The sequence below is a fragment of the Salmo salar genome, unplaced genomic scaffold (genome assembly GCF_905237065.1).
Source record: "Salmo salar unplaced genomic scaffold, Ssal_v3.1, whole genome shotgun sequence".
Taxonomy (NCBI): domain Eukaryota; kingdom Metazoa; phylum Chordata; class Actinopteri; order Salmoniformes; family Salmonidae; genus Salmo; species Salmo salar.
In genome coordinates this window covers 473,337-487,607 of record NW_025548761.1, presented here as the reverse complement: position 1 = coordinate 487,607, position 14,271 = coordinate 473,337, and the positions used below count along the sequence as shown (strand labels likewise).

The 14,271-nt window shown below is 40.8% G+C and overlaps 1 protein-coding gene across 1 annotated transcript; it reads right to left on the bottom strand.

The window, feature by feature from the left end:
- Nucleotides 1–10,757: 10,757 nt before the first annotated feature.
- Nucleotides 10,758–13,784, bottom strand: LOC123723772 (uncharacterized). The gene is made up of 2 exons (XM_014180460.2): nt 13,340–13,784; nt 10,758–12,860 (listed from the first exon to the last, which is right to left on the bottom strand). The coding sequence occupies exon 2, from the start codon at nt 12,715–12,717 to the stop codon at nt 11,083–11,085; it is 1,635 nt and encodes a 544-aa protein (XP_014035935.2). The 5' UTR covers nt 12,718–12,860; nt 13,340–13,784; the 3' UTR covers nt 10,758–11,082.
- Between the last annotated feature and the right edge of the window lie 487 nt (nt 13,785–14,271).

Genomic DNA, 14,271 nt, shown 5'->3' with positions numbered 1-14,271 from the left:
GAGACCAGAGAAGCACAGCCTTCCTCTGTGACTAGACAGCCTGACAGCCTGCAAAGAGTCAAATCATATTAAAACCACCCTGCTATTCTTTGGTGGTGAAAATAGTGGCAGTATATTTCTTCAACATATTCAGATACATCAGTGTCCTGAAACCTGCCATATCTATTCAGAAATGAATGTATCATATTATAAATTACAAATTAACAACGTTTTGCCTGCAGATAGAAACATGTATAGTACAAATATTTGCGTAGACTGGCCAGACCAGTTTAAAAGCAGTATCTGTCAAAAGACAGACAGTGAGGTATCAGATTTAGATTGTATTGAGTATACAGTCCACACCATATCTATTTTGACAGTGAAGATAACATTTTAAATGTGGCTCTAAACTCCAACAATTTGGATTTCAGATCAAATGTTTCATATGAGGTGACAGTATATAATGTCACCTTTTATTTGAGGATATTTTCATACATATCTGTTTCACCATTTAGAAAAATGAAAGCACTTTATGCATCTAGTCCCCCTATTTAAAGAAGTCATATGTTTCCTGACCAATTCACTCATAGTGTATTAAATTAGTCAAAAGTTTAGTATTTGGTCCCATATTCTTTGACTGCAATGACTACATCAAGCCTGTGACTGCCATGATTGAGAAAGATCATGAATAATAATGAGTGAGAGAGGTACAGAGGCTACAACAAAACATGCTAACCTCTCACCATTACCAATAACAGAGACTACAACAAAACATGCTAACCTCTCACCATTACCAATAACAGAGGCTACAACAAAACATGCTAACCTCTCACCATTACCAATAACAGAGGATACAACAAAACATGCTAACCTCTCACCATTACCAATAACAGAGGCTACAGCAAAACATGCTAACCTCTCACCATTACCAATAACAGAGGCTACAACAAAACATGCTAACCTCTCATTTCTTCAAAAAGCATAATGCATTAACAACATTACAGTTTAGGAGAAATTCAATCATCTTTTAAATATAATACCAATTAATTATAACAAATAAACTCAATACTTGGTTCAAACAAGGATATTACACAAATATACAGTCAATAATACAGTAGAAAAATAAGTCTATATACAATGTGAGCAAATGAAGTGAAATAAGGGAGGTAAAGGCAAATAAAGGCCATGGTGGCGAAGTAAATACAATATAGCAAGTAAAACACTGGAATGGTAGATATGCAGTGGAAAAAAGTGCAAAGTAGAAATAATGGGGAGCAAAGGAGCTAAATAAATAAATACAGTAGGGGAAGAGGTAGTTGGGGTAAATTATAGATGGGCAATGTACAGGTGCAGTGATCTGTGAGCTGCTCCTACAGCTGGTGCTTAAAGCTAGTGAGGGAGATAAGTGTTTCCAGTTTTAGAGATTTTTGTAGTTCGTTCCAGTCATTGGCAGCAGAGAACAGGAAGAAGAGGCGGCCGAAGGAGGAATTGGCTTTGGGGGTGACCAGGGAGATATACCTGCTGGAGCGCGTGCTACAGGTGGGTGCTGCTATGGTGACCAGCGAGCTGAGATAAGGGGGGACTTTACCTAGCAGGGTCTTGTGGATGACCTGGAGCCAGTGGGTTTGGCGACGAGTATGAAGCGAGGGCCAGACCACGAGAGCGTACAGGTCGCAGTGGTGGGTAGTACAGTGGGGAGAAAAAGTATTTGATCCCCTGCTGATTTTGTACGTTTGCCCACTTACAAAGAAATGATCAGTCTATAATTTTAATGGTAGGTTTATTTGAACAGTGAGAGACAGAATAACAGCAAAAAAATCCAGAAAAACACATGTCAAAAATGTTATACAATTATTTGCATTTTAATGAGGGAAATAAGTATTTGACCCCTCTGCAAAACATGACTTAGTACTTGGTGGCAAAACCCTTGTTGGCAATCACAGAGATCAGACGTTTCTTGTAGTTGGCCACCAGGTTTGCACACATCTCAGGAGGGATTTTGTCCCACTCCTCTTTGCAGATCTTCTCCAAGTCATTAAGGTTTCAAGGCTGACGTTTGGCAACTTGAACCTTCATCTCCCTCCACAGATTTTCTATGGGATTAAGGTCTGGAGACTGGCTAGGCCACTCCAGGACCTTAATGTGCTTCTTCTTGAGCCACTCCTTTGTTGCCTTGGCCATGTGTTTTGGGTCATTGTCATGCTGGAATACCCATCCACAACCCATTTTCAATGCCCTGGCTGAGGGAAGGATGCTCTCACCCAAGATTTGACGGTACATGGCCCCGTCCATCGTCCCTTTGATGCGGTGAAGTTGTCCTGTCCCCTTAGCAGAAAAACACCCCCAAAGCATAATGTTTCCACGTCCATGTTTGACGGTGGTGATGGTGTTCTTGGGGTCATAGGCAGCATTCCTCCTCCTCCAAACACGGCGAGTTGAGTTGATGCCAAAGAGCTCCTTTTTGGTCTCATCTGACCACAACACTTTCACCAGTTGTCCTCTGAATCATTCAGATGTTCATTGGCAAACTTCAGACGGGCATGTATATGTATTCTTGAGCAGGGGGGACCTTGCGGGCGCTGCAGGATTTCAGTCCTTCACGGCGTAGTGTGTTACCAATTGTTTTCTTGGTGACTATGGTCCCAGCTGCCTTGAGATCATTGACAAGATCCTCCTGTGTAGTTCTGGGCTGATTCCTCACCGTTCTCATGATCATTGCAACCCCACGAGGTGAGATCTTGCATGGAGCCCCAGGCTGAGGGATATTGACAGTTCTTTTGTGTTTCTTCCATTTGCGAATAATCGCACCAAATGTTGTCACCTTCTCACCAAGCTGCTTGGCGATGGTCTTGTAGCCCATTCCAGCCTTGTGTAGGTCTACAATCTTGTCCCTGACATTCTTGGAGAGCTCTTTGGTCTTGGCCATGGTGGAGAGTTTGGAATCTGATTGATTGATTGCTTCTGTGGACAGGTGTCTTTTTTACAGGTAACAAGCTGCGGTTAGGAGCACTCCCTTTAAGAGTGTGCTCCTAATCTCAGCTTGTTACCTGTATAAAAGACACCTGGGAGCCAGAAATCTTCTGATTGAGAGGGGGTCAAATACTTATTTCCCTCATTAATATGCAAACCAATTTATAACATTTCTGACATGAGTTTTTCTGGATCTTTTTGTTGTTATTATGTCTCTCACTGTTCAAATAAACCTACCATTAAAATTATAGACTGATCCTTTCTTTATCAGTGGACAAACGTACAAAATCAGCAGGGGATCAAATACTTTTTCCCCCACTGTTTACATGGACCATGTCTTACTGAGCCTTACCATAAGTCCACTCCAGTTTCTTCAACTGTCTTCTGACTGTGATTAGAGTGATGTTGATGTGCCATGAAGCCAGCATATTACAGATGACCGATCGCTCATCATCTTCATTCATCAGTGAATCGATGGCTTGAATAGTCTCTCTGGAAATAGAGGTGACAGCTGATGCATTGGTCCAGAGACAGGCGGTATTGGCATGTTTACTACAGTATGTACTATAGGCTGTGTTTACTACAGTATGTACTGTAGACTGTGTTTACTACAGTATGTACTGTTGGCTGTGTTTACTACAGTATGTACTGTAGGCTGTGTTTACTACAGTATGTACTGTAGACTATGTTTACTTGTCAGACAGTAGCCTAATAAACAAATGCAGGCAGCTTCTATCATGAAAATGCTTTAAATGCTTTATTATCCAAATGTTTACAGTGTGTGTGGGTGACCTCATGCAACCGCAAAATGTCATATAAAGCTGTACAGTACTGTATTTCTTCATCAGCATCTTTATGCTTTCCTTAATAAAATAATGATAAAAATTCTCTTTCAAAATGCAGATGTTTATTTAGTTATGGATCCATAATGAATTAATATGGGAATAAATATCGATTACAGAAATATTGGAATAAAGTTGTCTAATGAAGGTAAACAAATTGTTGCTTACTGGAAAATACTAGTACAGTTCCATTATGGCTATTAGAAGGGCTATTACCAGAACAATAGACTTGCCTATTAGCAGGGCTATTAGCAGAACAATAGACTTGTCTATTAGCAGGGCTATTAGCAGAACACTAGGCTTGTCTATTAGCAGGGCTATTAGCAGAACAATAGGCTTGTCTATTAGCAGAACAATATAAGTGTCTATTAGCAGGGCTATTAGCAGAACAATAGACATGTCTATTAGCAGGGCTATTAGCAGAACAATAGACTTGTCTATTAGCAGGGCTATTAGCAGAACAATAGGCTTGTCTATTAGCAGGGCTATTAGCAGAACAATATACTTGTCTATTAGCAGGGCTATTAGCAGAACAATAGCCTTGTCTATTAGCAGGGCTATTAGCAGAACAATAGACTAGTCTATTAGCAGGGCTATTAGCAGAACAATAGACTTGTCTATTAGCAGGGCTATTAGCAGAACAATAGACTTGTCTATTAGCAGGGCTATTAGCAGAACAATACACTTGTCTATTAGCAGGGCTATTAGCAGAACAATATACTTGTCTATTAGCAGGGCTATTAGCAGAACAATAGGCTTGTCTATTAGCAGGGCTATTAGCAGAACAATAGGCTTGTCTATTAGCAGAACAATAGAAGTGTCTATTAGCAGGGCTATTAGCAGAACAATAGACTTGTCTATTAGCAGGGCTATTAGCAGAACAATAGACTTGTCTATTAGCAGGGCTATTAGCAGAACAATAGACTTGTCTATTAGCAGGGCTATTAGCAGAACAATATACTTGTCTATTAGCAGGGCTATTAGCAGAACAATAGGCTTGTCTATTAGCAGGGCTATCAGCAGAACAATAGACTTGTCTATTAGCAGGGCTATTAGCAGAACAATAGACTTGCCTAGAAGGAGGGCAGGGGGAGAATTCTATCGTCAAATGTATTTATTAGTTAGGTTGGCTGTATCAAGCATCATCTGTGTCAGGGGAGGTTTTGGCTGGCCGGGATGTTCTTCTCTCCCTCTAAAAACATCAATAAATATTTTGCCGTTTATAAATATTATTTTATCCTTCATTCAGATTACAATCGCTTACTTTAGTTTTATTGAGAACTAAATATCTCCAGATTATCGTTATATATAGCCTACCCAATGTGGATGACTATTTCAGCACCGTTTCGCTCTGCTCTGAGACAAGGATGGAGAAACGAAAATGTTCAATTATATTCCATGATATTCTTTTTTTTGAAAACGAAATCATCTCCAAAATATTGTATATATTATCAAGATGATGGGACAGTTATATAGCCCCGGCACCTCATTCATGGCTTTGGATCATTTACATTTACATTTAAGTCATTTAGCAGACGCTCTTATCCAGAGCGACTTACAAATTGGTGCATTCACCTTATGATATCAGTGGAACAACCACTTTACAATAGAACATCTAAATCTTTTTAGGGGGGGGGGTTAGAAGGATTACTTTATCCTATCCTAGGTATTCGGTATTCCTTAAAGAGGTGGGGTTTCAGGTGTCTCCGGAAGGTGGTGATTGACTCCGCTGTCCTGGCGTCGTGAGGGAGCTTGTTCCACCATTGGGGTGCCAGAGCAGCGAACAGTTTTGACTGGGCTGAGCGGGAACTGTGCTTCCGCAGAAGTAGGGGGGCCAGCAGGCCAGAGGTGGATGAACGCAGTGCCCTCGCTTGGGTGTAGGGCCTGATCAGAGCCTGAAGGTAGTATGTTCTTACAAAAAAAAGGTTTTAAATTCTCTAGTACAGCCACTATTGAAGGCTATCGAATGATTCTCAAAGATACCATCTGGTGGTCAAACTAGCACAAACTAGCATTAACCTCTTCACTATAGGGGGCAGTATTTTCACGGCCGGATGAAAAACGTACCCAAATTAAACTGCCTCCTACTCAGACTCAGAAGGTAGGATATGCATATGTCATGACGTTGCCCTCTTTGGGTACAGCGAGCACAGTTGACCCCCTCCCCCTGCACCATCCCCCTACTTCTGCACCATCTCCCTCTGTCTCCTACACCCAGGCTGCTGTGGTCAGAAGGCGGTCGTAAATTCCAAAGGGAATGTCCTGCCTCATGGCCACAGTTTTGAGACAGAGTGGTTTCATAGAGAGACAAAGTAATTCTTCCACCTCACAGGACGGGGGAACCGAACGACATTTATGTTCTGGAGAAGGTATAAAAGATCGGTGAAGACTCCAGCTACGAACTGGTCCGTTTGGTACAATTTTGTGAAACTCATGAGAGACAATACGGCCATATTACCATAATAAGGTTTATATACTAGCCTCAGCGATGAGACTTACATCGAATGGTTGTATAAAATTAATGAATAAGGATAAAGCTATTTGGAATATGTTGGGATGCTTGTAAGATATTAATGTGAGAGAATTGTATTTTCTGTTTAAAGTTTTACCAAGTCATCGGCACGCCCCCAGGGACACAGACAGGACAAGGCGTCATGTGACAGCCTTTTCTACGTTCAGTATATGAACCCCCACCCAGGGTTTATTTCGCCAGACCAGCTTACCTCCATAACAAGAGGGCCAAGGTTTGACCATGCATTCCTCTACTGAACTTTAACCATACCACATGCTTAAACTATTAGACTACCGACAGAATAAGAACAAGTCTTTGATATTAATTACTAGTCTGCAGCTAGGAATTCGGTATCATTGAACGCGAAGACCGCCGAAACATCTCTTCTATAACGACATTAATGAATGTCACTTTGAAAGATCCAGTCTAACCGAGAGAGAGAGAGAGAGAGAACGCGAGGACAAGAACTCTCCAACAGAACAGAACTTTTCAACATCCCGACGACACCCTGAGCGTAAATATATATATTGATTGCAATTGTTCCCGAATGAGTGAGCGTTCATGTGCAAAGGATTAGCATTCCAATTGTATAATATTCATCTCTGAACCAACTCTTTTGTTTAACCTGTTAGGGCTAGGGGGCAGTATTTACACCGCCGGATAAAAAACATACCCGATTTAATCTGGTTACCACTCCTACCCAGTAACTAGAATATGCATATACTTATTAGATATGGATAGAAAACACCCTAAAGTTTCTAAAACTGTTTGAATGGTGTCTGTGAGTATAACAGAACTCATATGGCAGGCAAAAACCTGAGAGATTCCTTTACAGGAAGTGGCCTGTCTGACCATTTCTTGGCCTTCTTTCTCATCTCTATCCATTACAAAGGATCTCTGCTGTTACGTGACACTTCCTACGGCTCCAATGGGCTCTCAGAGCCCGGGAAAAAGCTGAATGACATAATTCAAAGCCCTGGCTGAAACACACGAGCGCTTTTGCTAAGTGGTCTATCAGAGGACAAAGGGCTTAGGCTCGTGCACTGGCCGCCCCCGTCTTTCTGTTTTTCCCTCTATTTACCGAAACGCAGATTCCCGGTCGGAATATTATCGCTTTTTTACGAGATAAATTGCATAAAAATTGATTTTAAACAGCGGTTGACATGCTTTGAAGTACGGTAATGGAATATTTAGACATTTTTTGTCACGAAATGCGCCATGCGCACGACCCTGATTTACCATTTCGGATAGTGTCTAGAACGCACAAACAAAAAGCCGCTGTTTGGATATAACGATGGATTATTTGGGACCAAACCAACATTTGTTATTGAAGTAGAAGTCCTGGGAGTGCATTCTGACGAAGAACAGGAAAGATAATAACATTTTTCTTATAGTAAATCTGATTTTGGTGAAGGCTAAACTTGCCGGGTGTCTAAATAGCTAGCCCGTGATGGCTGGGCTATGTACTTAGAATATTGCAAAATGTGCTTTCACCAAAAAGCTATTTTAAAATCGGACATATCGAGTGCATAGAGGAGTTCTGTATCTATAATTCTTAAAATAATTGTTATGCTTTTTGTGAACGTTTATCGTGAGTAATTTAGTAAATTGTTAGTAAATTCCCCGGAAGTTTGCGGGGGGTATGCTAGTTCTGAACGTCACATGCTAATGTAAAAAGCTGTTTTTTGATATAAATATGAACTTGATTGAACAAAACATGCATGTATTGTATAACATAATGTCCTAAGTGTGTCATCTGATGAAGATCATCAAAGGTTAGTGCTGCATTTAGCTGTCTTCTGGGTTTTTGTGACATTATATGCTAGCTTGAAAAATGGGTGTCTGATTATTTCTGGCTGGGTACTCTGCTGACATAATCTAATGTTTTGCTTTCGTTGTAAAGCCTTTTTGAAATCGGACAGTGTGGTTAGATTAACGAGAGTCTTGTCTTTAAAATGCTGTAAAATAGTCATATGTTTGAGAAATTGAAGTAATAGCATTTCTAAGGTATTTGAAAATCGCGCCACAGGATTCAACTGGCTTTTACGTAGGTAGGACGATTTGGTGCCACCTAGCCCAGAGAGGTTAACAAGCCGCCATGCCGGTTTAGCCCACTAGGGCACATTCCTCTACCATTTCTTTGTAACGATACCTACTGTTTTGTATGCCTTTCTGTGAATTACTTAGTTTAGTAAATAAATGATTTTAAGACAATTGACGTATGGATGACTCACAGTGAGGACTGGGTTCGTGCAGATAATTAACAATTTACGACGCTTGGAATGAGACTGACGAGGTAAAAATACATCATTAAATCAGAGGACTCATAGATCAGATATTATAATGTCTGAAAGTTATATTAGGGAAATTATAACTTTGTAATCTGAATATTTTCCTTGGTGCCCCGACCTCCTAGTTAACCTTTTATGGCTAGGGGGCAGTATTTTCACGGCTGGATAAAAAACGTACCCGATTTAATCTGATTATTAGTCCTGCCCAGAAACTAGAATATGCATATAATTATTAGCTTTGGATAGAAAACACTCCAAAGTTTCTAAAACTGTTTGAATGGTGTCTGTGAGTATAACAGAACTCATTTGGCAGGCCAAAACGTGAGAAGATTCTGTACAGGAAGTACCCTGTCTGACCATTTCTTGAACTTCTTTGCCATCTCTATCCATTACAAAGGATCTCTGCTCTAACGTGACACTTCCTACGTCTTCCATAGGCTCTCAGAGCCCGGGAAAAACCTGAATGTCGTCATTCCAGCCCCAGGCTGAAACACATTATCGCCTTTCTCAAGTGGCCGATCAAAGGACTGTGGGCTTAGGCGCGTGCACTGGCCGCCCCCGTCTTTGTGTTTTTTCCTCTGTTTACCGAAAAGGAGATTCCCGGTCAGAATATTATCGCTTTTTTCCGAGATAAATTGCATAAAAATTGATTTTAAACAGCGGTTGACATGCTTCGAAGTACGGTAATGGAATATTTAGAATTTTTTTGTCACGAAATGCGCCATGCGCTCGACCCTGATTTACCATTTCGGATAGTTTCTGGAACACACGAACAAAACGCCCCCCATCGGATATAACGATGGATTATTTGGAACCAAACCAACATTTGTTATTGAAGTAGCAGTCCTGGGAGTGCATTCTGACGAAGACAACAAAAGGTAATCAAACTTTTGTAATAGTAAATCTGATTTTGGTGAAGGCTAAACTTGCCGGGTGTCTAAATAGCTAGCCCGTGATGGCTGGGCTATGTACTTAGAATATTGCAAAATGTGCATTCACCAAAAAGCTATTTTAAAATCGGACATATCGAGTGCATAGAGGAGTTCTGTATCTATAATTCTTAAAATAATTGTTATGCTTTTTGTGAACGTTTATCGTGAGTAATTTAGTAAATTGTTAGCAAATTCCCCGGAAGTTTGCGGGGGGTATGCTAGTTCTGAATGTCACATGCTAATGTAAAAAGCTGTTTTTTGATATAAATATGAACTTGATTGAACAAAACATGCATGTATTGTATAACATAATGTCCTAGGTGTGTCATCTGATGAAGATCATCAAAGGTTAGTGCTGCATTTAGCTGTCTTCTGGGTTTTTGTGACATTATATGCTAGCTTGAAAAATGGGTGTCTGATTATTTCTGGCTTGGTACTCTGCTGACATAATCTAATGTTTTGCTTTCGCTGTAAAGCCTTTTTGAAATCAGACAGTGTGGTTAGATAAAGGAGAGTCTTGTCTTTAAAATGCTGTGAAATAGTCATATGTTTGAAAAATTGAAGTTTTTGTATTTTTGAGGAATTTGTCATTCGCGCCACGCCTATCATTGGATATTGGAGCAGGTGTTCCGCTAGCGGAACGTCTAGATGTAAGAGGTTTTAATTAATTGTTATATATTTTGTCAATGTTTATGATGAGTATTTCTGTAAATTATGGTGCCCATACACCGGATATTTTGGGGTGAATACATTTTCTGAACGTCACGCACCAATGTAAAATGGGTTTTTTGGATATAAATATGAACTTGATGGAACAAAAATTGCATGTATTGTCTAACATAATGTCCTAGGAGTGTCATCTGATGAAGATCGTCAAAGGTTAGTGCATCATTTTAGCTGGTTTTGTGCTTTTGGACGGCGACCCTTGCTTTGAAAATGTCTGTCCTTGCTAAGAAAATGGCTGTGTTGTTGTTTTTTTGCTGTGGTGGTATCCTAACATAATCTAATGTTTTGCTTTCGCTGTAAAGCCTTTTTGAAATCGGACAACGTGGTTGGATTCAGGAGAGGTTTATCTTTCAAATGGTGTAAAATAGTTTTATGTTTGAGAAATGTTTATTATTAGATTTTTTTATGTTTTGAATATCACGCCCTGCTGTTCCATTGGCTGTTGGCTAGGGGTTCCCCTGGCGGAACGGGGTTCCCCCTGGCGGAACGTCTGTCCACAACAGGTTAATGGTAAAAGTGGCTGACACTTAAATAACGTGCCATAGAATTCTGCGGCACCATACAAGCTGTCTTTTAAAGGACGAACCACGGTACACTACAAGGTGGACACCCCTTCATAAAATTGGTGCTGTCTTTTCAATGAATTTACCTTCTAACCTTGTTAAACGAAAACAAGCTTCAATCATTACTCATCATCCTTCTCTACAGGGGGAAATGGAAGCTCATCCAGAGTCTGCAGCTCATCAGTCCAATCGTCCTCTGAAAGGAGCATTAAACATGACAGCTGCTGAGATCTTATTAGCCTTTACTATTAGGAGGCACAGATAGCCTTATAATAATAACAATAATATATAGTTAATAATAATCAGGCAAACTAAGCAAAAAATGCACGCTGCTGCCCAGCCACCGCTGCAACCCCAACTTCCAAACAGGGATTCCAACCAAGTTGCAAGCATCCACTCTGGTTTTGGGGGATTTTTCTTAGCAGCAGTGGCGAGATCAGTCACATTAGGAGAGTGATCTGGGAGAACAAAAATACAACATTCATTGCCAATGATTGCACAAGAGCCCCCTTGACCTGCCAGAAGATAGTCAAGAGCCTCTCTGTTTTGCAGAGATAACTTAAGCAATTCTTTTAGTTCCCTATTCAATTGTTCCAGGGCATTTCTACTAGCATTGCCAATTTTCTCTCTGTGTCTAGAGATGTCATGAATTTGGTCTAGGGCACATACAACTCCATACCCAGAGAAAAACACACCAAAGAACCTGGAGGCAGGTGCCTGAGCGTGAGTGACGTCAGCTAGAGACCTCTTATCTCTCCTCATTCCAGGAAGTTTGTAGTCTTTAAACAGAGCCATCAGATCCCTCTCATTATTTGGAACGGTTCTCATAGCTGTTACCACAAACCCAACAGTACAAGTACCTCCCCAGTTCGAGGGCAGGCTATAGTAAGCCATCTTACCACACAGCCAATAGGTGCCATTTGGGGCTCCTCTCAGAGTTGTACTATGTCTGTCAACCCACATTTTAAATGGTTCCTTATCTGCCTGACGATTCTCCTGTATTACTGTTAAATCGCAAGCATTTGATCCATTAAGATTCATAGTACAATTACATTTCAATTCACCCAAATGATGATCTCCATATCCTCTAATACACCAAGGGGCAGTCATCACCCCAGCCACTGAAATGGGCAAGATTGAGACATTACCAGGCCTCAGGTAATAGGATATATTGGGTTGATTATATACCTTAACATTGTTGGTCATAGTATTAAAAGGTATTTTTCCTGCCAATGCTATAGTAAAGTTTACCCATATTGGGACTCCCATAAGTGTCAAGCCTGCCCCTACCTTAACCGGACCCATCCCACACACCCAACAGTCATTTTCTTTGGATGTCTTGTTGGCAACCATTTCTGCTCTAGATAAGAACAAATTGTCCTCATGTTGGTGAGGTCCCAGCAGGGCTGTCCTTCTACGATGACCATCTACTTCTAGTCCATTACTACAGGTCTGCATTGGTTCCTTTGGCTCAGGACTCCTTCTGTCATTACCATCTACTTCTGGGCCACTACTACAGGCCTGCGTTGGTTCCTTTGGCTCAGGACTCCTTCTGTCATTACCATCTACTTCTGGGCCACTACTACAGGCCTGCGTTGGTTCCTTTGGCTCAGGACTCCTTCTGTCATTACCATCTACTTCTGGGCCACTACTTTGGGCCAGTGATAGCCCCTTTGACTCAGGACTCATTCTGTCATTACCATTTACTTCTGGGCCACTACTCTGGGCCTGCATTGGCCCCTTTGGCTCGGGGCTTATCTCACCATCTGTCAGTTTTCCCACAAGAGGACAACCTACTGTTCTTATTAGCATTCCTGTGCTAACGCAGATGAGGGCCACACTGCACCACCGGAACTGGTTAAGCCCCATCTTCTTCTGGATCAGGAACTGGTGAGGCCCCATCTTCTTCTGGATCAGGAACTCGTCTGCAGTGTGACAGGTGTGTCCAGGATTCTCTCTCAGCAACCTTTACCACAGTGGGGGTGGTCAGAAGAACTTGGTACTGGCTTCTCCACGGGGGTCCTTCCAACTATTTGTCCTGAAGTCTTTCATACAAATAACAATATCATCAACTATATGAATACACATAACAATATCATCAACTATATGAATACACATAACAATATCATCAACAGTTTGGGGCGGCAGGGAAGCCTAGTAGTTAGAGTGTAGGACTAGCAATTTAAAGGTTGCAAGTTCAAATCCCTGAGCTGACCATGTACAAATATTTCATTCTGCCCCTGAACAGGCAGTTAACCCACTGTTCCTAGGCCGTCATTGAAAATAAGAATTTGTTCTTAGCTGACTTGCCTAGTTAAATAAAGGTAAAATAAAAAACTATTTGATTACTGTGGAAGGACCACCAGAGGGCAGGCTGCTCCCATGGACAGTAGCCCAGCCTGGCATGTGAGTCAAGGTGATCAGAGGAAATTAAGCACAGCTGATGGTACTAATGAGCTATTCTCTTTCCCCTACAAAAGAGAGGGGAGAAGAAAAAAAAGTGTTTCTTCTCCAAGGGACCTACCTTTCGACAGGGAGACGAAGGGAACAAACTACCTCTGGGGAATGGCCACCACCCGAAGGGAGCTCTCCACGGACGGATCGTTAAGGCGGTGACACACCTGTGATTTGTGTCACAGTTTAAAGATACTCTCGTTATGTACCTTGTTCTTGTGAAGAAGAAGATGTTTGTTTTCCATGGGAGATAATCCTTGATTGTGTTGGAGTGATTAAGAAGAAAGAAATACCTCAATAGATCACTTTTTTTTTCCTGACTCGTTTATTCCACCTTTCCGCTTTAGAGCAACCTTAAGGTACTTGGTCTGCTCACAATACAAATAACAATATCACCATCTATATGAATACACACAACAATATCATCAACTATATTAATACACATAACAATATCATCAACTATATTAATACACATAACAATATCACCAACTATATTAATACACATAACAATATCACCAACTATATTAATACACACAACAATACCATCAACTATATTAATACACATAACAATATCATCAACTATATGAATACACATAACAATATCATCAACTATATTAATACACATGACAATATCATCAACTATATTAATACACATAACAATCGTCGTCTTACCTTTTATCTCTCAATAGAAACAGAGTCTGAATGATCATTCGGTCGTTGAAAGTTGCTTTCGTTTGCTCTGCTCATTTACATATCAGGTTCTACCTGTTCTCTCTCCGAGTCCCTCTCTCTTTACAGCTCTTACAATGAGCCTTGGCAAACATTCTACAACTGTCTGGAAGTCTATTGGAGGGATGTGACCCCATTCTTCCACAAGAAATTACATCATTTGGTGTTTTATTGATGGTAACTTTTCAATTGTGTTGAGACTCTGACCTGTCCAATGAGCCACATTGATTAAAGAATCCTACAGTACCAAAACACCCTCACACACACACACAC

What these genes read in the sequence shown, in the direction of transcription:
- LOC123723772 (XM_014180460.2), bottom strand. Translation starts at nt 12,717, where the DNA reads ATGGGGCCTCACCAGTTCCTGATCCAGAAGAAGATGGGGCTTAACCAG.